General features: G+C 53.9%; 1 protein-coding gene across 1 annotated transcript; it reads left to right on the top strand.

Annotated features, from left to right (window-relative positions):
- Positions 1-8: 8 nt before the first annotated feature.
- On the top strand, positions 9-18,145 carry Nsun2 (NOP2/Sun RNA methyltransferase 2; the record flags this gene model as incomplete). The annotated part of the gene is made up of 18 exons (XM_010642563.3): positions 9-163; positions 374-478; positions 3,665-3,770; positions 5,086-5,157; positions 5,844-5,928; positions 7,109-7,301; positions 9,174-9,248; positions 9,660-9,790; positions 10,921-10,994; positions 11,512-11,642; positions 11,911-12,007; positions 14,291-14,466; positions 14,559-14,651; positions 14,941-15,076; positions 15,325-15,405; positions 15,590-15,728; positions 16,674-16,713; positions 17,334-18,145. Coding segments are annotated over 18 exons (2,181 nt in total), but the record flags the coding sequence as incomplete, so codon positions are not given.
- Between the last annotated feature and the right edge of the window lie 1,205 nt (positions 18,146-19,350).

Genomic DNA, 19,350 nt, shown 5'->3' with positions numbered 1-19,350 from the left:
CGCAGGGCTGGGAGGGAGGCTACCCCGAGATCGTGAAGGAGAACAAGCTGTTCGAGCGCTACTACCAGGAGCTCAGGATCGTGCCCGAGGGCGAGTGGGGCCGCTTCATGGACGCCCTCAGGGAGCCTCTCCCGGCCACTCTGAGGATTACCGGTTACAAGAGGTAGGGTCTGCGTTGGGGGCTGAGGGTTACCCAGCCGGAGAGCGGTCTCCCTCCATCCCTGTGGGGTCGGGGCTCAAGGTATACAGCAAAAAGTCAGTGATTAAGGGACACGTCTTTATGTATGTAGAGTTGGTTTAGTTTTAAAACAGTTTTAAGTCTAAAGGGTTAATGTTAGCTTTTCTCATCAGTGTAAAATTTATTTGTCGATAGCCATGCAAAAGAAATTCTCCACTGCTTGAAGAACAAGTATTTTAAGGAGTTGGAGAACCTGGAAGTGGATGGTCAGAAAGTTGAAGTTCCGCAGCCCCTGAGTTGGTAGGTACCCCAGAGCTGCTTCATCGCAGCATTTCAAGGTTGGTCTGTTTGGTTTTTTTATTCTTTTCCTTGAGTAGTTTTCACACTGCATTTGCTGTTAGCATGAAAGAGGTCTAACATACTTAGATGTCCTGATGGTCTTTTCCCCAGGGCTTTTATTGATTTTATGTTGGCGTGCAGGTCTTCATACATGACGTCTTGCTATCTGTTTCAATTCACCATGTCCAGTTAGTTTGTTCTTGTCTGCCCAGCCTCTTCCTTCCTTGGCATTGTCACTGGGTGTTTCCGTCTCCCTGCCACCCTTGTTTTCTCACATCAGAACTGTTGGAGAGAGTCATCTCTGTCTTTAGAACGATGACAGTCTCAGCCTGGCAGGGCTGCCATGGTCTGCGGTGGATTATGTCCCACTGTTTGCCAGCTCAGAGTGTACTTCAGGTGTAATTTAGAAGCTTGGAGGGCACCGTACAGGAATCTGACTCCGGTGCTGGGTTGCTGTTGTGCTCACCAAGTGCACATCCCCTGTGTTGAGGCCCTTGAAGAGGGAAGATGTTCCTCAGTGGCTGCTGCTTCTAGCATTGCTGAAATGAGGTGGCCTTCACGGGACCCCAGTTTCTTCTGTCTTGCTAACTTGACTTACCTACCCTTGAGTACCTTGGTTTGGAGATTTGATTGATGGCTTTGTTACTTGTTCGTTGCTTCAAGTAGAGGCTGCCTGAGATTTTAGTTCTGCGTGGATTTGCTACTTCGCATTATTATCTGGAAATATCTGTTCCTTGAAACTTGGGTCTAGAAGGGTGGTAGAGTAAGGAAGATTTTGAAGAGGAGAAAGTCTTTGTCTTCCAGTCTTGGCCAGTAGCAGGCTGTTCAGCATGCATCTCAGGGCCTTCCCTTCTTCTGCAAGTTCCAACAAACTGAGAAGCCACCAGTGTTTAATAAATCTTGCTGTTCAGTGTTCTTTACACGCTGCAGTCAAACTCATTTTGATCAGCCTTTTAAACACTTGTCAGCTGCTGTCCCATATTGTCGTTTATGATTACATGTCAGGGTGATTCCAAAGCGGCAAGAAGGGCCCTGCACCTCCCCTGTAGTTGAGGAATGAAAGCGAGTCACTGCCAAATGCCGGTAGGTAGCTCTGAGGTGTGCATGTATTTATTTAATTTTCTGAACATACAGCTGAGGAGTGTAAAGGAAAGACTGAATGATTTGGTTTCCTATACTCTTACTGTTATCGATGGAAGTTTTGAGAACTTCATTCTGTAAGCACTTAATCAGATTCACTTGTCACTTGTGGGATGCTCATAAATCTCAGCAGGTAAAGCAGAAACTTCAGGGTTTCCGGTGGTTTTTCAGTGTTGTTCAGAAGGCAGAAGTAGATGGTACAGCCCTTCCTAGCCCTTTGGTATGGTGGAATATAATTTAGGAAACTCTTTCAGAAATGTATTTTTGAGAGGGAGTGTCATTATAGCTTGGTGGAATTCACATTTTTTTTTTCATTTCCCCTAGACTGGAGTAAGGAGTTGCCCTAAGGCTTTGTCTGCCACCCCCTTTGCGGTCTGATTTCATACTTTTAATGTCTGGCCTGAAGATGGCTTTCGATACTGTGCATTGTGTGTAGTTGTTGCAGAGCTTTTTTCACCTTGGAAACTTGTGATGTGCGTAGATAGTCCACATTGGCCTTTTTCTGAAAAGTCATTAACGAAATTAAATGTAGTTCTTTAAAATTACTTTAAAATCTACAGATATCTTAATTTAAGTTTGTTGGCTCAAAAAAGATGAAGCTTCAAAGCTGCTTAACAAGCAGTGTTATTTTTAAGGTTGATGGCCTTTGCAGTTACAATTACCGGAGAACTTTAGGCCGGTCTTAGTAAGTGAACCTTTTCATTATTCAAGGTTGCGGCCTGTGAGGTGCACACGGGGTTGTTTGCTCAGAGTGCATGGAGGTCACTTGTTTGTTTGTTTGGAAATGAAAGTGGAGTGACTTGGAGCACCGAGGCAACGTCATGTCCTGTGGATGACGTCCCCCTCCCGGCCGTGTGCAGGGGCCCTGGGAGACCACACAGGCCATCACGGGTCACAGCGGCTCAGGTTGTTGGGCCTTTGGCTGCCAAGCGTTGTGATTTTGCTGATTGCTTAAGTCAAGTGCACTCCTACTGGTGAGCCTTGAGTGAGGCCAAAAGAATATTTCAGCTCTTTATTAATTGCCTGACAGGTATGATTTTAGTTTGGCTTTATTTCTGGAACAAGTTTAAGCATCAGAGAGGAAAGTAGGCACAGGGAGTGGCTCGGGGCCATTCGGAGGTGTCTGTGAATGGGCTCAGCTACTTTAATCTTCACTGTTTCGTAGAAGACACATTGCACATGCATCTCGCCTAGTGACCCCTGAGCAGCGTCCCAAGCCCTCGCGGCCTGACTCTCATCCTCTCACATAGTCACTTTGCTTCAAATCAGTTCATTTCCTTGCTGCCCCAGAGCTGGCTGTGGAGAACTGTGAGGCCCCTCATTGTGGCACCGAGCTCACTGTCACCACGGACTCAGTCGCTGCCGTGTGGCAGGGTGTGTTGTGCAGAGCTTGGCACGGATGAGTGGCGTTGTGTCTCGTTGGCATCCTCGTCTGTGAGGTTGGACGCGGTGGAAAGAAGGAGCAGGCAAGTTTAAAACACGCCTTGGCCTTAGTGATCAGCAGCAGCATCGTTTACAGAAAGGGCGGGAGCTGTGGCCTCGCACTGTAGGCAGCAGTGCATGTGGGGCTCTGGTCTGTGCCTGGGTCGTTTCTAAGTGTGGGGTTTTTGTGGCTTTCGTTTGTTTGTATGTAAAACATTTCAGCACAGAGCTGGTGTTAAAATAACAAAATTATTTTTAGAAATTCTTTATTGAATGCACATCAGACACCAGTGTCTGCCCTCTGTGTACTTGTTTCATTGACCCTTGTTGCTTTTTCCTCCTGACCTCTGCAACATTGTTAACCTGGTGGTGAGGAACGGAGCAGTCTCCGTGGTTAGGATGGTACAGTAGTGTCCTGTGTGTGCCTCTCGCACAGCCCCTGTGGCTCTCTGGGACGTGGGTGTGTCACCTCCTGTGCTGGCAGCACTGCAGGTGTGAGCAGGTGGGTGCGTGGTCTGTAGCAGCGAGCCTCCGGGAGACTGCTCGGATGAGTAACCCATGAGTGTCTAATTTCTCTTTGGTCAGGTATCCTGAAGAACTTGCCTGGCACACAAATTTAAGTCGAAAAATCTTGAGAAAGTCCCCTCGGTTGGAAAGGTTTCATCAGTTTCTGGTCAGCGAGACTGAGTCTGTAAGTAGAGGTCTTTGGGTTTGTCAGCTTGAAGCGCTCCTTGCAGAGATGCTGCATGGTTAGTTCCCTTCATGCTGGACTCAGGCCGGAGGCAGCCACCACTTCTAAACTGTGGGGTGTCTAATCTGGGTGAGGGCCTGGGGTCACTGCTGTCCGTGGATGTGGTTTCCTCGCAGCCGTGGCTCCCGAAGCCCCCGACTCCCCCGTTCCCTTCCTAGGTGCACAGCGCCATTGTCTGCTGTACACTTGCAGTGATAGGGTTTTAAGGCCACAGTTTCGTGCTTTTATTAAAATTTACTGTATTAAAACCGACCCATTTCTTTATCGCTGCCCCACACACAGCTCCTGTGCTGTACCTTTGCCAAGAACCAAAAACACCGAGGCCCGGTGCGGTTCTCCGTGCCACTGTCCTCCCACACTGCTTGCCCAGCAGAGCAGCTCTCCCCTCACGCAGGGATCCGGCTGGCGCCCGGGCCTTTGGGTGTTGATGAGCTTTGGCTCCTGCTCTTGGAATTCTTGGTCCCAGCTTTAGGTTAGAAGTTTCCCCCTCCCTTTCTGGTCTACTCCTTTGTAGCCAGGTAGACCTCTGTCACCAGGGTGCTCCCTCTCAGGTGTACTCACCGAGACACTGCTTCCCAGGTCCTCCCGGGGCCTTAGCCAGTGCAGAAGCCGCCGGCCCGCTCAACACTCAGCTCTGTGTGGCTGTCAGCCAGGCCCTCCTTCAGCCTGGAGGGGCAGCTGGTGGAGAGCCTCAAATGTGTGGGCCCCGTGGGCTAGCGGTGGGGAGGGTGGAGGAGGAGAGAGCTTGGCTGCTGGTCCCGGTTCGGATCCCTCGCATCTGGGCGCCCACCCCACTGCCTGAGTTCCCATTGGAAGTGGGCTGGGCTGGGGCAGCGCCTGGGGAACCCTGCAGCTCCTGGCGCTTGGTGGGTTTGCAGTGGGCAGGGATGGCTGCAGCAGCAGGCCGGGCTGCATCCGGCCTGGAGAATCTTCCAGGACGGGGACAGGGGTCTCTGGGTGTCGGTCACCTGTGAAGACAAAGCAGGAGCCGCTGTGCTCTCTGAAGGGCGACGGCGCCCACCCTGGCTGTGGCTCTTGAGCGAGTGTGGCCATCTCGGAGAGCTGCTCCCGCCCTCAGTGTCTCCTGGAACGGAGCAGGGCACGTTTGGTGTCAGGGTCACCCTCGGTATACTTAGGTAGCGGCCATTTCCTGCCGTGTTCGTGTTCGGTGTGGTGCTGCGGTCAGCGCTCTTTCTGTGCCTGCCGTTTGACACAGCAGTGCCTGTACTATCTTAGTGTTGATTTCTCTCCCAAGGGAAACATCAGCCGTCAGGAAGCAGTCAGCATGATCCCGCCACTGCTGCTGAACGTCCAGCCACACCACAAGGTAGCGTTCCCAGAGAGAGCGGGTGAGCTGGGCTTGCCATGCTGTGCTGTGTGTTGTTTGTTGGAACCTTTCAGTAGAATATCCCCCCAGTGGAAGAACAGTGTGTATTTATGTCAGGTTCTTGTACTTTCGTCCTACTTAATTTTGACAGCTCACCTTCCTGTTTTCTCCCTTGTAAGTGTTATAATTTGCTTATCATACAGATGCTCTCAGCAGTCTTGGTTGGCTAAACCACACTGGATGTGGTAACGCAGGCTCATTGTATGCAGGCACTGAATGACTCCTTTCCTCGTCCCCACGCCCTGTGAGAGTAGATCCACTGTCACTGTCTGTGCTTCCCAGGAGAGAAGTGACTGACACAGTTACAGGGCTGCCGCCCTGAGCCTTGTTCTGCGACCACTGTTGCTATTCTTTTCTGCATATAGCGCTTTCGTGGGACTCTGTCCTGTTTCCATGACATGTGGAGACTCTACCTGTGTCAGCTTGTGGTTTTTTCTTTTCGGAACATTAGATACCATGGGGTCCCTGTAAGTAGCATGACGTGCTATAGAATTCATCCTGTAAGGAAATATGGGTCAGTCTTGAGATGGAGATCAGGACATGAGAGTCTCATAGAACTATTTCGCATTAAATATAGAATGTTTCGTATTTTTACAAATGTCAGACATTGTCTTTCTTTGTTTTAGATATTAGATATGTGTGCAGCACCCGGATCAAAGACCGCACAGTTGATTGAAATGCTCCATGCCGACATGAATGTCCCCTTTCCAGGTACTCGTGGAAGGGTAGGGAGTGACTTGAAGGGTAGGGCGGGACAGAGGTGCTGGCATTTGCCAGAGATCACCTGGGACAAGCATGTAGGTTTTCTGTTATGCGGTGGGGTGGGCGGGACAGAGGTGCTGGCATTTGCCAGAGATCACCTGGGACAAGCATGTAGGTTTTCTGTTCACTGAAGGTGGAGCTGGGTGTTTTTGTAAAGTCAGGGGTTCTCAAACCTGCACATTCTTGCTTTTATTTTCCAAAAAAGCTTTTTTTTTTTTGATGAGGCCAACTGGTGGTATACAGATGTCACAGTTTTGGGCAGTGTCTCAGTTCCCCACTGCTGTGTGAGGGTGTGGGGCACGGTTGTTCCGCTGTGTGGGCTCCCTGGGCTTGGTGCTCTCTGCAGGCTGGGGCCAGGCAGCGTGTCTCAGTCCCCTCCGCAGGGCTTCTCTGGAGAATGACCGCTGCCCTTGCTGTTTCTTACCGTGAGCCCTCATCTCTCCTGAGCGTCTGCCCAGGTCTATTTTGGTGGGCATGTTTGCTAGCTGTGTGTGTGAGTCTTTTATTCTTCTAGAATCTTTTTACCAAAGGGTGTTCTTTATTCTTTCTTGGTTAAATTGTTACCAGAGAGCCTGAATCGCATCAGCAGAAGCAGTTTCTTCCTTTTGTATTGTTGAGGTTTTGCTCTTATGTGGTTTTGCAAAGTGTTCCTGGTTATTGCAAGCCGTGTTAGGAGGCGTGTTCGCCCTTTGGCTGGAAGTATGAGGGACACATATGCAGAGGCAGCGCCAGGCTCCCCGGTAGCCCTCACTGAGCAGCTCGTCCGCTGAGTCTCAGACTAGAACAGAGCCTTGGCACCGAGCCGTGTTTGACCCTTGTCTACTGAGGCTGTTGTTTGTCCTCGTAGCTACTTCCTAGTCTCCTGAGAGATGTCGACACAGTAATTCGTACCAAGTGAATCATTGCTGAACAAATAAATCTTTAAGCTTTGGAATGATCTGGTGTCTGTAAAATTCATGCAGAGCTACCTGCCTCCTATTCTGGGACAACTTTTTTCTAGAAAATCTCAGCCTCTGCTTTTATGTTTGTGGGTTGTGGGGTCTCACCTGTCAGCCTACAGGTTCTGTGTTTACAGACGTTATTCCACTGCTGCTGGGCCTCGCCTGACACCACAGTTTTGTGTTGGCAGAGGGATTTGTCATCGCTAATGATGTGGACAACAAGCGCTGCTATTTGCTGGTTCATCAGGCCAAGAGGCTGAGCAGCCCCTGCATCATGGTGGTGAACCATGACGCGGCCAGCATCCCGAGACTCACGGTGGATGTGGATGGAAGGAAGGAGGTTCTCTTCTACGACCGGATTCTGTGTGATGTCCCCTGCAGGTATTTATGTTACTAAGCAGCCGGATGTGCCCTCCCCAGGAATCAAATCAGATGTGGACTAAAGTGAAACCACGGGTGGACACAAAGGTGACCACAGGCACAGAGAAGGACTCCAGGAGCCTGAGCCAGAAGTGGACAGCGAGTGAGCAAAATGCCTCAGCTTGACACGGGGCGTAGCACAGAGAGGGAGCAAAGGTGGTTTTGATAAAAGGTTTTTAAAAAGGAAGTGGGGGTTCTAGGCGATCATAGCCTTGCTCTGCCGTGGTGCGCTTCAGGGTGTTGCGCAGAACTATTTCGCAGCCCAGGAAAGAAACCCTGGAGCGCAAACCTTTGAGAAACCCCCCTTATGTCTGATCTGTACTTCTTCTGCCCGGTACTCTGTGTAAAGCCTTCTGTGATGCTGCAGAGCTGAGCGTCTCCAGAGGAGACTCCACTGGGGCGACAGCTGGCGCCTGTGCAGCAACTCTGATGGCCAGAGCCCGGTCACGCTGAGCGTGGGGTTTCCCGGCCGGGCCTCTCCCTGAGGACAGCATTGTGCTTAGGCCAGGGCACGTTCACTGCTCAGGCAGAGCTGTTCAAAACTTACCCAGAAGCAATGAACTTGACTGCGTTTCAGTACCTGAAAAGCTCTGTGTGAAGTGCGATTTAGACTTGAGTAAACTTTTAAAAATGGGCCACCTTAGGTAGCTGCAATGTGGAAAATGAAACTTAGTTAACTCTGACACTACACCAAACAGCTGAATGTGTAGGTCATGAACTCAGTTCCCTGTTTCTAAGGTGTAGTTTTCTGAGTCTCTGTCTCAGCTCTGTGTTGTTGATCTGAAGTAGAACACATTCTGTGTGTTGTATTCTGAGAAAAAAGTGACCTTATGAGCAGTTGGCTGTAAGTGGAAGAAATTCCTGAAAACATTTGAGTTTCCACCCCAGAAGCTCTCCGCTCAGCCTGGGGTGTCATTTGGAAGTTGGAATCACATCTCTGGGACGAAACCATCCCATGGAACACATGAGGGTCAACCCTGGGGGAATTAAATGTGACGGAAGTCAACAAAGCCAGAATAAACTCTGGAAAGATGGGGTGGATGAAATTGAACATGGACAGAAGATTACAAGTCCAGTCTGTATTTTAAAATACACACAGAAATAATTGCCATTAAAGAAAACATGAGACTAATTCCTATTAAAAGTGTAAAATCTGAAATATTTAACTATGATTATAAAATTTGGTAATGGAATTAGATTGGTCTAATTGAAATCGTTGTGGAAAAATCTTGAGTATAAATGTGTCATTATTTAGTTTTGATTAAGGTATCATTATTGATTAAGGTTTGTAAGTAGCAGGGTTCAAGGTTCTGTGTCACAGGTCTGCTATACCAGTTCAGCTAGACAGATTGAACATCTAAATCTGAAATTCAGAGTGCTCCAAAAGCAGAAACTTGGAGTGCTGTTCCTGTGCCAAAAATAGAGAATTCCACACTTGAACTCAAGTGATGGGCTGCAGTTGAAATACCCTGAAAGTCCTGTCTGGCATTCCCACACGCCTGCGCGCCAAGGTGTGTGTCACAGGTGAGTTTTGTGCTCAGCCCGAGGTAGCATGTGTGTCTGTCTTCAGAGCCTGAAGACATCCAGTCCCAGCACACTTCCGGGCCCATGCATCCTGGGCAGTGGGTATTCAAGCTGTGCTTCTCCAACATGGGTGCAAATGGTCTCTTCAGGAGTGGAATGAGGTTTCTTGTTCAAAAAATGTTCTAGAGTACCTTTAGAATAGAAGGTTGGTTGTCATTTATGAGCGTCTGGACTTCCGGTCATACCTGTTTGTGGTCCCGTTTGGGTCTGCCATGCTGCGTAGATCCAAGTTGCATATCTTCCTGGCAGTGGGGACGGCACCATGAGGAAGAACATTGATGTCTGGAAGAAGTGGAGCACCTTGAACAGCCTGCAGCTGCATGGGTGAGTGAGCCCCGCCAGGGCACCTTGTGACAGCGAGCTTCTGCGTCAAGGTTTTAAACCTCCCAAGATTAGTAACTAAACTGTGCCTTCAAGGTACACGTTTATTGGGCCGAGGATGTAGCTCAGTGGCACCGCTCCTGCCTCACAAGCAGAGGTCCCGAGTTTTATCCCCAGTACCAAAAAAAAAAAAAAACAAAAAACGAAACACATTTATTATAGAAATTCTTGGCATGGCAATAGCAGAAACTTTTATGTCGGGAGATACCTTAAGTGCGAGCGCCACAGAGCTCCTAGAGCTTGACCCTAGCTTCCCTTAGAAGCTTGAAACTGTGTTGCACATTATGAAAGCTCGTCACTGGTGCTCGTGCGCAGCGCGATATGGATCCGCTCGTCACCCGTGCCACCCCTTAGCTTACAGCTGCGGATCGCGACGCGTGGCGCAGAGCAGCTGGCGGAAGGGGGGCGCATGGTGTACTCCACGTGCTCCCTGAACCCCGTCGAAGACGAGGCCGTCATCGCGTCTCTCCTGGAAAAGAGCGAAGGTGAGCCAACTGCACGTGATCTTGGCAGACGTGTTTGCGGATGGTGTGTTCCTGTAGCCCTCCTGGGACGTCGTGTGCATGGCAACCCCGTCACCACACTCCTAAAATGACACATCTTGGTTTAAAACACACTTACGTGACGTGATAGATTTCTTGTGCCGTATGGAATATTTGAAAGGGGGGCTCTGAAAACAGAAGATTTGATTGTGTCAATTTGGAAGATTATGTCAGATCCTTGTCATACTGGTGTATTTTTAAATTTTTTGATGGGAAGTTTTAACTGTCGGGCACTGGGCACAGATAGGCCTTCCTTGAAGAATGAGGCCGCCGCCCTGAGCTGTGTTCTTGCTGCCCACTGGGTTTGATGGGCTGCGGTCCCCATGCGAGACTGCTAGAAACCTCTGCTGGTGGCGACAGATGGGTCTGCGAGGTTGCTCTCGAAGGCCCTGGACAGTTTGGGAGGTGCCTGTGTGCTCCGGTGGTGCGCACGCTAAAAGGGGAAAACTCAAAATTGGTAGCAGAAGTCAGGGAGATGCGTATGGAAGGTTTCTGTCCACTTTGGAGATTCTCGTGCTTTGTCTTTACCGCTTCAGATTTCTTACCGCCTCCCCTCATAGTGGTGTTGGGTTTCCTTCCCTGGGAAGACCTGCATGGTGGTCAAGCTAGGAGCTGATGCCCAGGTTTCCTGTCTCCCCTTGGGACTTCGCTGGGAGAGTGGGGTGCGAGCTTCAAATTGGCCTGACCCAGTCGTGACAGATGATTTTACAGAATGTACTGAGATGTGAAACAGTGTTTCACAGTTTCTGGGGGTGTTACGCACATGGCAGGAAGACCCCAGCCAGCTGGGACTGTAGACAGGCTCTGCTGAGCTGCCGTTTACCTTCCTTGAGTGTGCTGTCATGTGGCTTTGGTAACTTACCACCGTGGCAGCTGTCCCGGCACTGAGGGAGATCTGTGTCGCTTGTGTCCTGCCCTGCCCCCAGCAGCTGCTGCTGTCCTTCCGGTCATTGTGCTTGCACCTCTGGGTATTTCCTGTGAATGGACTCGTGAAAGGTGAGATCCTTTGTCCCTGGTCTCTTCCACTGGGCATAACGTGTCGTCCCTTCGGGGAATTTTTTCTTCATAAATAGGTGCTCTGGAGCTGGCCGATGCATCTGCCGAGTTGCCAGGGCTGAAGCGGATGCCCGGGCTCACACAGTGGAAGGTAACCCTGCGGGGAGGCTGGTGCAGGGCAGACTCAGGGCCGTGCTGTGGCTCAGGCTGCAGGTGGAGTGCGCGTCCAATCGCGATTGAAGACAGTGCTGTGACCGTACACGTTTCTCTCTGGCAGTGGAAAGCTCTCTGCCTTTGTCCCATGTCTAAAAACCAGCTTTGTTTTTACCTCATTAAGTATAGCTTTGCTTTATTTTTTACTGGTCTGGCATTAAACTTCATGCCCTACGTGAAACAGTTCAGTTTACAGTTTCAATCCCAACAATCCAGGACCTGTTTTAAAAACAAGAAAGAAACCCATGAGGCAGATGTTCCTTGGCTGCAGCTATCCCTGTTTGGGGAGTGTTGTGTCTTTGTTTGTAGCCGACAGTGTATGAAGAGTGCTTCCTCCTGGCCATTGGTCCTCCTGGCGGGGCACAGAGTGCCTTGGTCGCAGTGGGCAGGCACCTTTGCACTGCAGCTCACAGCCAGTGGCGCTGTCGTCCAGGAGGCCACTGTCTCCCCCACAGGTCATGACTCGAGAAGGGCAGTGGTTTGCAGACTGGGATGAGGTTCCCCACAGCAGGCACACCCAGATCCGGCCCACCATGTTCCCCCCCAAGGACCCTGAGAAGCTGGAGGCGATGCACCTGGAGCGCTGGTGAGTTTGTGGGGCGCCTGGTGGACTTGGTGGCTGGTGGGCTTGGGTGGGAGCAGGTCAGGCTGCAGGGAGCACAGCTGTGGGGACCTCCGGCCAGCGAGGTGTCCTCCATTGGATGCTGCATGGAGCATCTGACTGAGGGCCGTGCATGAGGCCACTTGAGGATCTGCACGAAGACCTGGCCCCTCTCGAGCATCTTTGTGGTCCTTGTCTTGATGCCGAGAGTACCTTGGGGTGTGCAGAGTCTGAGTGTACTACGTGCTTGTAGCCTGCGGGTGTTGCCACACCATCAGAACACTGGAGGGTTCTTCGTGGCGGTGTTGGTGAAGACGTCTCCGATGCCGTGGAATAAGCGTCAGCCAAAGGTAAGGCCTTTACTGCGGAACAGGACTTCTGGGCCTTAATACCTTCAGGACATAGGGAACAGTGGCGGGGGAGCCGGGCCAATGGGGGGTTGGGGGTTCCACCTAAAGAGGGGCTGAGCCTGGACGAGGTGGGATTTGCTTAATTTCTAGCTTTCCAGCAAGCAAATGTTGGTCACTGGGGCCAGGTGTAGGGAAAGGCAGTGTCTGACCAGTGAATTCCTCTACATCTATATCCTGGTTATTTTATAATGAGGGAGGGTACAAGAAGACTCGTGTGGGGCTCAGAATCTGAACCCTCCTCTGCTCCAGTGCCCGTGGGCTCCATCCAGCCTGCTATGAGTCCGCGGAAGCCAGGACTGCAGGGCAGGGCACCCGTCACTGCTTGGCAGAGAGCAACCCTGGAGGGCCTCGCCTAGAAGGGGCCGCTGATCTGCGTGATGACAGGTCGGCTGCAGCCACCAGGAAGACCCCGAAACTGGGACCTGTGACTCATGGATTACTTGTGGGCAGAGCTGGTCCAGGCCTGCTCCCCAGCCCTGCACTGGGCCCTTGCCGAGGTGTCAGCGGTGGTCAGCAAGGGCTTCAGGGAGAAAGTCTCAGTGCAGCTCTTATTCCAGGGAGCCCCAGCTGCCCTCTGAGTCAGCTGTGCAGGACAGGAGCAGGATTCCAGCCTTGTGTCGTATTTCCCAGAGCTGCGCTGTAAGAAGTGGGATTCATTTTAATGTTATTTATCCCAGGGTGTTAAAAATGTAATTTTCAAGTAGTCAGTGTGAGAAACTCTTGAGACCTTTGCAGGTTGACGCTGTTTTAACAGTAAGAAGTGTAGTTTACGGTTTATTTGTGACTTGGTGCTGGGGATCGAACCCAGGGTCTCCTGTGTGCTAAGCACGTGCCCTGCCGCTGAGCTGCGTGCCTGCCCCACATGCCTGCGGTTCTCTGCCTATGCCTGTCCTGCCTAGCCCTGGCCTCGTGGCAGGCGACGTCTGCACCTGGCTGACTGCTTTGCCATGGGTTAGAGCCCGCTGCCCATGCGCTAAGTTTCCTGGGCTTGGGCCAGCTCGCTGACTTTGTCGCTTCCCCTTTGCTGAGACATAGTCCCCGCTCCTACTCCTTCCAAGACAGGTTTTATTGAGCTCCCGGATCCAGGGGTTCGGTCCAGGGTCGCTGGCTTCAGTGTCCCCCACCAGTTCCCTGGCAGTGTACAGCCCGGCCGGTGGACACTGTGTCCTCCGAGGGGCTCTGACCGTCTTGCCACTTGCCTCTGCTGACTGCTAGCCCTCCCCCGATTCAGCCCTGTCTGTTCTGACCTGGCCCAGGGCATGGCTGCCTCGCCGTGGCCGCCTTCGGGTCCTCCAGCTGCTGAGGTGGGGTGGAGAGGGTGCTGTGGGAATGGCCATGAGGCGGAGTGAGGCAGAGGCTCCCGGGAACCCGCGGGGGGCAGGCAGAGTGAGGCAGAGGCTCCCGGGAACCCGCGGGGGGCAGGCGGAAGGACCTCGGCAGCTGTGCATGTCCCAGGCCAGTCCCCCTGAGGCTTCCGCACTCTTTCTGCACTGGAGTGGGTGTGCTCTGGGTGGCGGGGTTCCAGGTGGCGTGGACTCGGGCTTAGGAGTGTGTGATGCGGAGGAAAATGCAGAACTTGGTGCACGGAAGTGTCCCAGTTTATGAACTCACGGTAATACCTTGGTTCACAGACACTTCGGTTCACAGACAGAAGTGTTTGACAGAATTTTGTTTCCATTCTCAGACTCTGCATCGGGTGCCAAACATGGCTTCAGCCGTCCTTCCCACACACGCAGCCATCGTGCCCAGAGTCATAAAACGTGAAGTTCATAAACCGAGGCACCCTGTATTTCATAGGAGCTAGGAATTGCCCCTGCTGCTGTTCTCGTGACCTGTTAGGGTACAGTTTAAAAGGTGGTTGTGTGTGTTGGAACTCGAATCCAGGGCCTTGCTCATTCTAGGTACATATTGTATCACTGAGAGGCACCCCTGCCCTAAAAGGTGTTGGATAGAAGTAACATTTTATGACTGTTCTGAGCCCGGCTCAGTTACGCTGTCGTCCAAATCTAACAGTTCGCCCTTGGCCTGCTCCTGATGCCAGATGCCCTGGGCCGGTCCTTTACCCTGTCCTTTGCCCGTGCCGTGCCTCGCAGGGCTCGTACCGGTGTGGCCTCCGTCCTCCCAGCAGAGACTCACAGGGTCTGGATGCCATCGTGATGAGCGAGCGCCAGAGCTCTGAAGCGGCGTGCGGCTCTGCAGTGAATGCTCTCGTTCTGTCCACAGGTCCAGGGTAAATCTGCAGCGAGCAGAGACAGCACGGAGCTGAGCCCTGCAGCTCCCGAGGAGGGGGAGACCCCCGAGCAGCACAGTCAGGAGGCCGCAGAGACAGGGGACGCAGAGGCCATGCCGGCGGCTGAGGACCCGGAGAGCAGCGAAAGCAGGAAGGACGGCGTGTGCGGGTGAGAAGAGCTTGCCTGGCCCTGCGCCCTGCTGGCCACTTTGAGGCCCAGGCTGCCGCTCAGCGCCCTTCCCTCCCCTGCCCTGTCCCCAGGCCACCCCCGTCAAAGAAGATGAAGTTGTTTGGATTTAAGGAGGACCCGTTTGTGTTCATCCCCGAAGATGACCCTCTCTTCCCGCCTATTGAGTAAGGATCAACTCTGCCGCCCCTGGAGAGAAGTCGTCTCCAGTGTGTGCAGCTCAGTGGCTGCCATCCCTTCACCCGGCACCAAGACTTGGTGTCGGTGTCAGTCGCTGTCCTGACCGGCTGTGGAGGAGGGGGCGCCACAAGGAGCGCTCGGAGGGGCCGTGGAGGGGAGCGGCCTAGTTGGCAGAGGCCTTGAGCTGCTTGTGCCCTCGCGCTGGTGCTGCCCGGAGGTGTGGGATGAGGCAGGGGAGCTGGGCACTGCGGCCCAGCAGCCGTGTTCTGCTCACAGGAAGTTCTACGCTCTGGATTCCTCGTTCCCGAGAATGAATCTGCTGACGCGAACCACTGAGGGGAAGAAGAGGCAGCTCTACATGGTGTCCAAGGAGCTGCGGAACGTGCTGCTCAACAACAGCGAGCGGATGAAGGTGCGGGGCGGGGTGACTGGGCCACGCCTCCAGGCCCTTCCCCGGCACGCTCGGCTCCCCAGTCGCGGGCCGCGGTGCTCGCCGGTCCTGTGACAGCGTGTGGCCCTAAGCCCTGCTCTCCTCTGTCACTGCGAGCTGCGCGCATGCACTGTGCTATCGTGCGGTGGCCGCAGCCGCTCGCCTTGCTGCTCACAGTAGAAGAGATGGTCTTCTCGGTGAGCATTCTCTCTGTTGCTTTTTCCTTACAGGTTATTAACACAGGGATAAAGGTCTGGTGCCGAAATAACGGTGGTGAAGAGTTTGATTGTGCTTTCCGCTTGGCACAAGAGGTAATTTAGGAACCGGCTTGAATGGCCCTGCCCCGATTGCTGTGTGGTCGGCGGGAGCATGGGGCTGTCAGCCACCTCCTGCCCGAGGCCCAAAGGTTCCAGGCTTCGGCCCCCATGCAGGGCTGTGCATGGGGCCGGGGCTGCGCCTTAGAAACGAAGCCCTGTGTTCTCTGTGTTTCCACAGGGAATATATACACTGTATCCATTTATTAACTCAAGAATTATTACGGTGTCCATGGAGGATGTGAAGATCCTCTTGACCCAGGAAAATCCGTTTTTTAGAAAACTCAGCAGCGAGACATACAGTCAAGCCAAGGACATGGGTAAGCAGTTGGAGTGGCAGGGATTTGTCTTCCTGGAGGGGGACAGCCGAAGTGCAGGTGCTTGTCTCTTGGCACATGTTTTTGGTCACTGCCTCATAGGACCTGGGATGACGTGGGGGGGGGGTGTTTCCGTGTAGACACAAAGTACTGGTCCTCTCGGGATGAGAGCGGTCCCCGTGTGCACAAGGGGCTGCCCATTGAGGGCTCTTCACACCTTAAGGATCAGAGGTGTCTTCGGGGTACTCTGCTCCCACCTGCCACAGCCCCTGATGCCACCAGCAGCCCACGTTGAGTCTGTAGAGCCCAGCCCTGGAGGCTGTGGAGTCCCTGAGCTGCTGGGTGTGTGCCCACCCACAGGCCAGCACCCAGGGCCTTTGTCACGGCATGGGAGCCCCACTGGCTGGGGTCTGTGGCTTTGACACCAGGGCGCCCTGCTACCCTGCTGGCCATTGGTTGCGTTGTTTCATCCAGATTTCCTGTACTTCGGCCTCAGCTCGCCCAGACGCCACCCGAGTACAGAGTTCTGCCGCGCTGTTCTCACTGTTTTCACGCTTGTTTACTTTGTCACGGTGTGTCCGGGCATCTGGCTCGGTTTGGTGAAGCTGCATGCTGTCACGTCCGCCTCTCATGTCTGGCGGGAGCCACAGTGAGGATCCGCTTAAGGACTTGGAGCTACTGACTCTTGTTATTTGCCCGTAGTCTCCACTCAGCTGATTGCAGTATAATTTTTGTGTTATTTCAAGCGTTCCTACGAGTTGGTTTAGTTTTGAGTGGGAAGGAGGTGTTACTGCCCAGCTCCCCACTCGAGAGGGGTCTGGCTGGGGCCTGTGCGCTGACGCTCCAGGTCCCGGTTCTCCGTCCTCAGAACCACACGGCCCGCGGTGCACTTGACAGTTGCGCTCACCAGCCGGGCACCGTGCACACGTGTGTCTGTTTCTCTTCCAGCGAAGGGAAGCGTTGTGCTGAAGTACGAACCGGATCCCACGTAAGTGCACGCCCCTGCCACCAGAGGAGTGTGTTTGTGGGGTGGCGGTGTTCAGGAGCCGTGGGAGCCCCGGGACTTGGCGGCCTTATCCTGCTCCTCTGAAGGTAGAGGGAGGGCACTGCCCGAGGGTCGTCATGCAGAGGACCCTGCACGGGAAGTCAGTTCTGGTTTCTGACATCCGGCCTCAAGTGAGCTCTGTCCTCCAACTCAGCAGGGGGCCCCACCAGGCAGTGACTGGTGCTCACACGCCTTGTAAGGATCCCTGGGGCGGGGACCCCTAGGTGGTCCTGGGCAAGCGAAGAGAAGAACAGTTATGGTGTCGGGGCTCAGCTCACACTTCCCGCACTATGCCGTGGGGCTGGGGTACCAGGCACTGCTGCCAGCTGGTCACAAGGTCCTGTGCAGGGAAGGAGGGGTCCTGGCCGGGGCTGGACTGGCAGTTGCCGCCTGCCATTGACCCAGAGTTGAGGCGGAGGAGAGTGGCCTATCTGGTGGGCCAGACTCCATGCTGAGGCGGTGGCGGCCTGGCCGCGGGGACCTACAGCCTCCAGGGCCGGCACCCCAGTCCTGGGGTGGATATCTAGATGTGGGCCTTCACTTGGCGCCATCTTTGTGTGCAGGAATCCGGAGGCCCTGCAGTGCCCCATTGTGCTGTGTGGCTGGCGGGGAAAGGCCTCCATCCGGACTTTCGTGCCCAAGAATGAGCGGCTGCACTACCTCAGGATGATGGGGCTGGAGGTGCTGGGTGAGAAGAAGGAGGGGGCGCCCCCTCCCAGCGAGCATGTGGCCAGCTCTGGGCCGCCGGAGGAGCTGGAGGAGCTGGCGGAGCCGCCCCTAGCCGGAGAGGCCCGCCTTGCGGACCCAGGCACCACGCAGGGCTGCGATCCAGCTCCGGAGGGGCCACCCCGGTGAGGACGCCCCGAGCCCTACGCTGCCTTTCGTGGGCCTCGGAGTCCAACCGAAGCCCAAAGCCACCTCTGCACCGGGCGGTGTTAAAGACCGACCTGCACAGTGGCTGGGTCGGTGCTGGGCCCCATACTGCCTTCTGGGGATCAGCTCGCTGTCCAGTGTGGTCTGCAGCCGAGGGTTGAGTGTCCGCAGAGGGTTCAGGCCCTTTACTATGCCTACGCCTGCCTAAAGTTGGGCTTTTTAAAGTTATTTATAGGCTGCGTCCAGCTGCTAGGGCTGTGAGCGCGTCAGTCCACAAGGTGACTGGCGTGCATGGTGGCTGTGGGCCTGTGCCTTGGTGACGAAGGGTAAGGGGACCTTCAGAGCCCGCGTGCTGTCTGGGCTGTGGGACTGTGGGCTGTGTGTGCTTTTATTCAGCGGGTGCTTAGCAGCTTTCATTTTTAAAGGGGGTTGGAAGCCCTCAGAATGTTTAAATAAAGAGCTATAATGACAGTGGATCCCGTGGTACTCATTCTCTCTTGAGGCAGAAGAAACGTTTTGGCGACAGGAAAACAGACTCAGCGCCATCCCGCCTTCGCTCTGCAGTCACCCTGCTGCTGAGCTGTCAGCAGTGAGCCGGAAGGAGGCCTGTGGGGTGGCAGGGCCTTGGGGGTGAGGAAGAGAGAGTGAGGAGGGACAGGTCCTGCAGCTCCTGGCGTCCGTCCCGTTGCGGCCTCCGCTTCAGCACTTCCAGGGGTTCTCGGCTGGCGCTGGCCTGTGGGTCATTGCCCGGCCGGCTGATCTCAGTGTTTCCCAGACAAGCTCTGTTGGGAGCTCCCGTCCAGCTCGGGTCCTGCGGGTGATTTTCCTACGTGGACGGCAGCCCCTCCTGTGTGTGAGCCTTGAGCTCATAGCTCGTAGGTGCCTCGCTCCTCAGCCTGACGGCCGGACAGCACCAGGGCCGGGGATGTCCTCGGCCCACCCTGGCGCCTCCCCAGGTCCCTGCTGTCTGGAGCTGTGTCTTGTGGCTGAGTGCCATGGGGGCGGGTCCCTTCCTCAGCACGGTCCTTCCGGTGGCTCTGTCCCTGTCCCTGTGGTATACACGGTTGTGCTGTGTGACCGTAGCAGGAGCTCAAGTGCTGTCTGCATGCTCCCTGGGGCTGCACGTTGCCCAGGCAATGCGGTGTCTGCCTGCTGTGCTTCGCGCCGACCTCTGTCAGTTTTGGCACAGGGAGGTGACTTCAAGACCGTCCTATCAGTGCTCCTTGCCGCTTTAGCAACCCTTGGTAATTTGGGCACAACCAGTTTTTACCTGGATAGCTGCATAACGGTGGCTTTCCATTTTCCGTCTGCATTATTAGTTCACACTGTGCATAAATTCACACCGTTCCTTAGTTTTTATTCATTTGTATTTTGCATTCAAGCAAGAGCTCTTTATTCACTCCTAATCTGTTACTGTCATCACTGTCAATATTGTTGAGTGCTCACATTATCTTTCAAGTTGGCGCATGGCACTGTTTCCTGTTGGTTCTGGTGTTCTGAAGCCCCATCATTCTTCCTGGCGTGATGAGAGGGACTCTGGCGGCCCTTGAGGCCTAGCCCCGTTTCCTGGAGCTCGGCAGTCACCCCGGCTGGAGGTTTGTCCATCGTGAGTCGAGTGTCACTTGCTGGAGTCTTTGTAGCAGAGAATGTGCCTGGCCACCCACGCTGGCCCAGTGCTTGGCCCGGGAGGTGCTGGCAAGGAGGTGG

This window comes from Fukomys damarensis, unplaced genomic scaffold (assembly GCF_012274545.1).
Source record: "Fukomys damarensis isolate Sample0158 unplaced genomic scaffold, DMR_v1.0_HiC HiC_scaffold_1, whole genome shotgun sequence".
NCBI lineage: Eukaryota > Metazoa > Chordata > Mammalia > Rodentia > Bathyergidae > Fukomys > Fukomys damarensis.
This window is presented reverse-complemented; position numbering and strand designations above follow the sequence as displayed.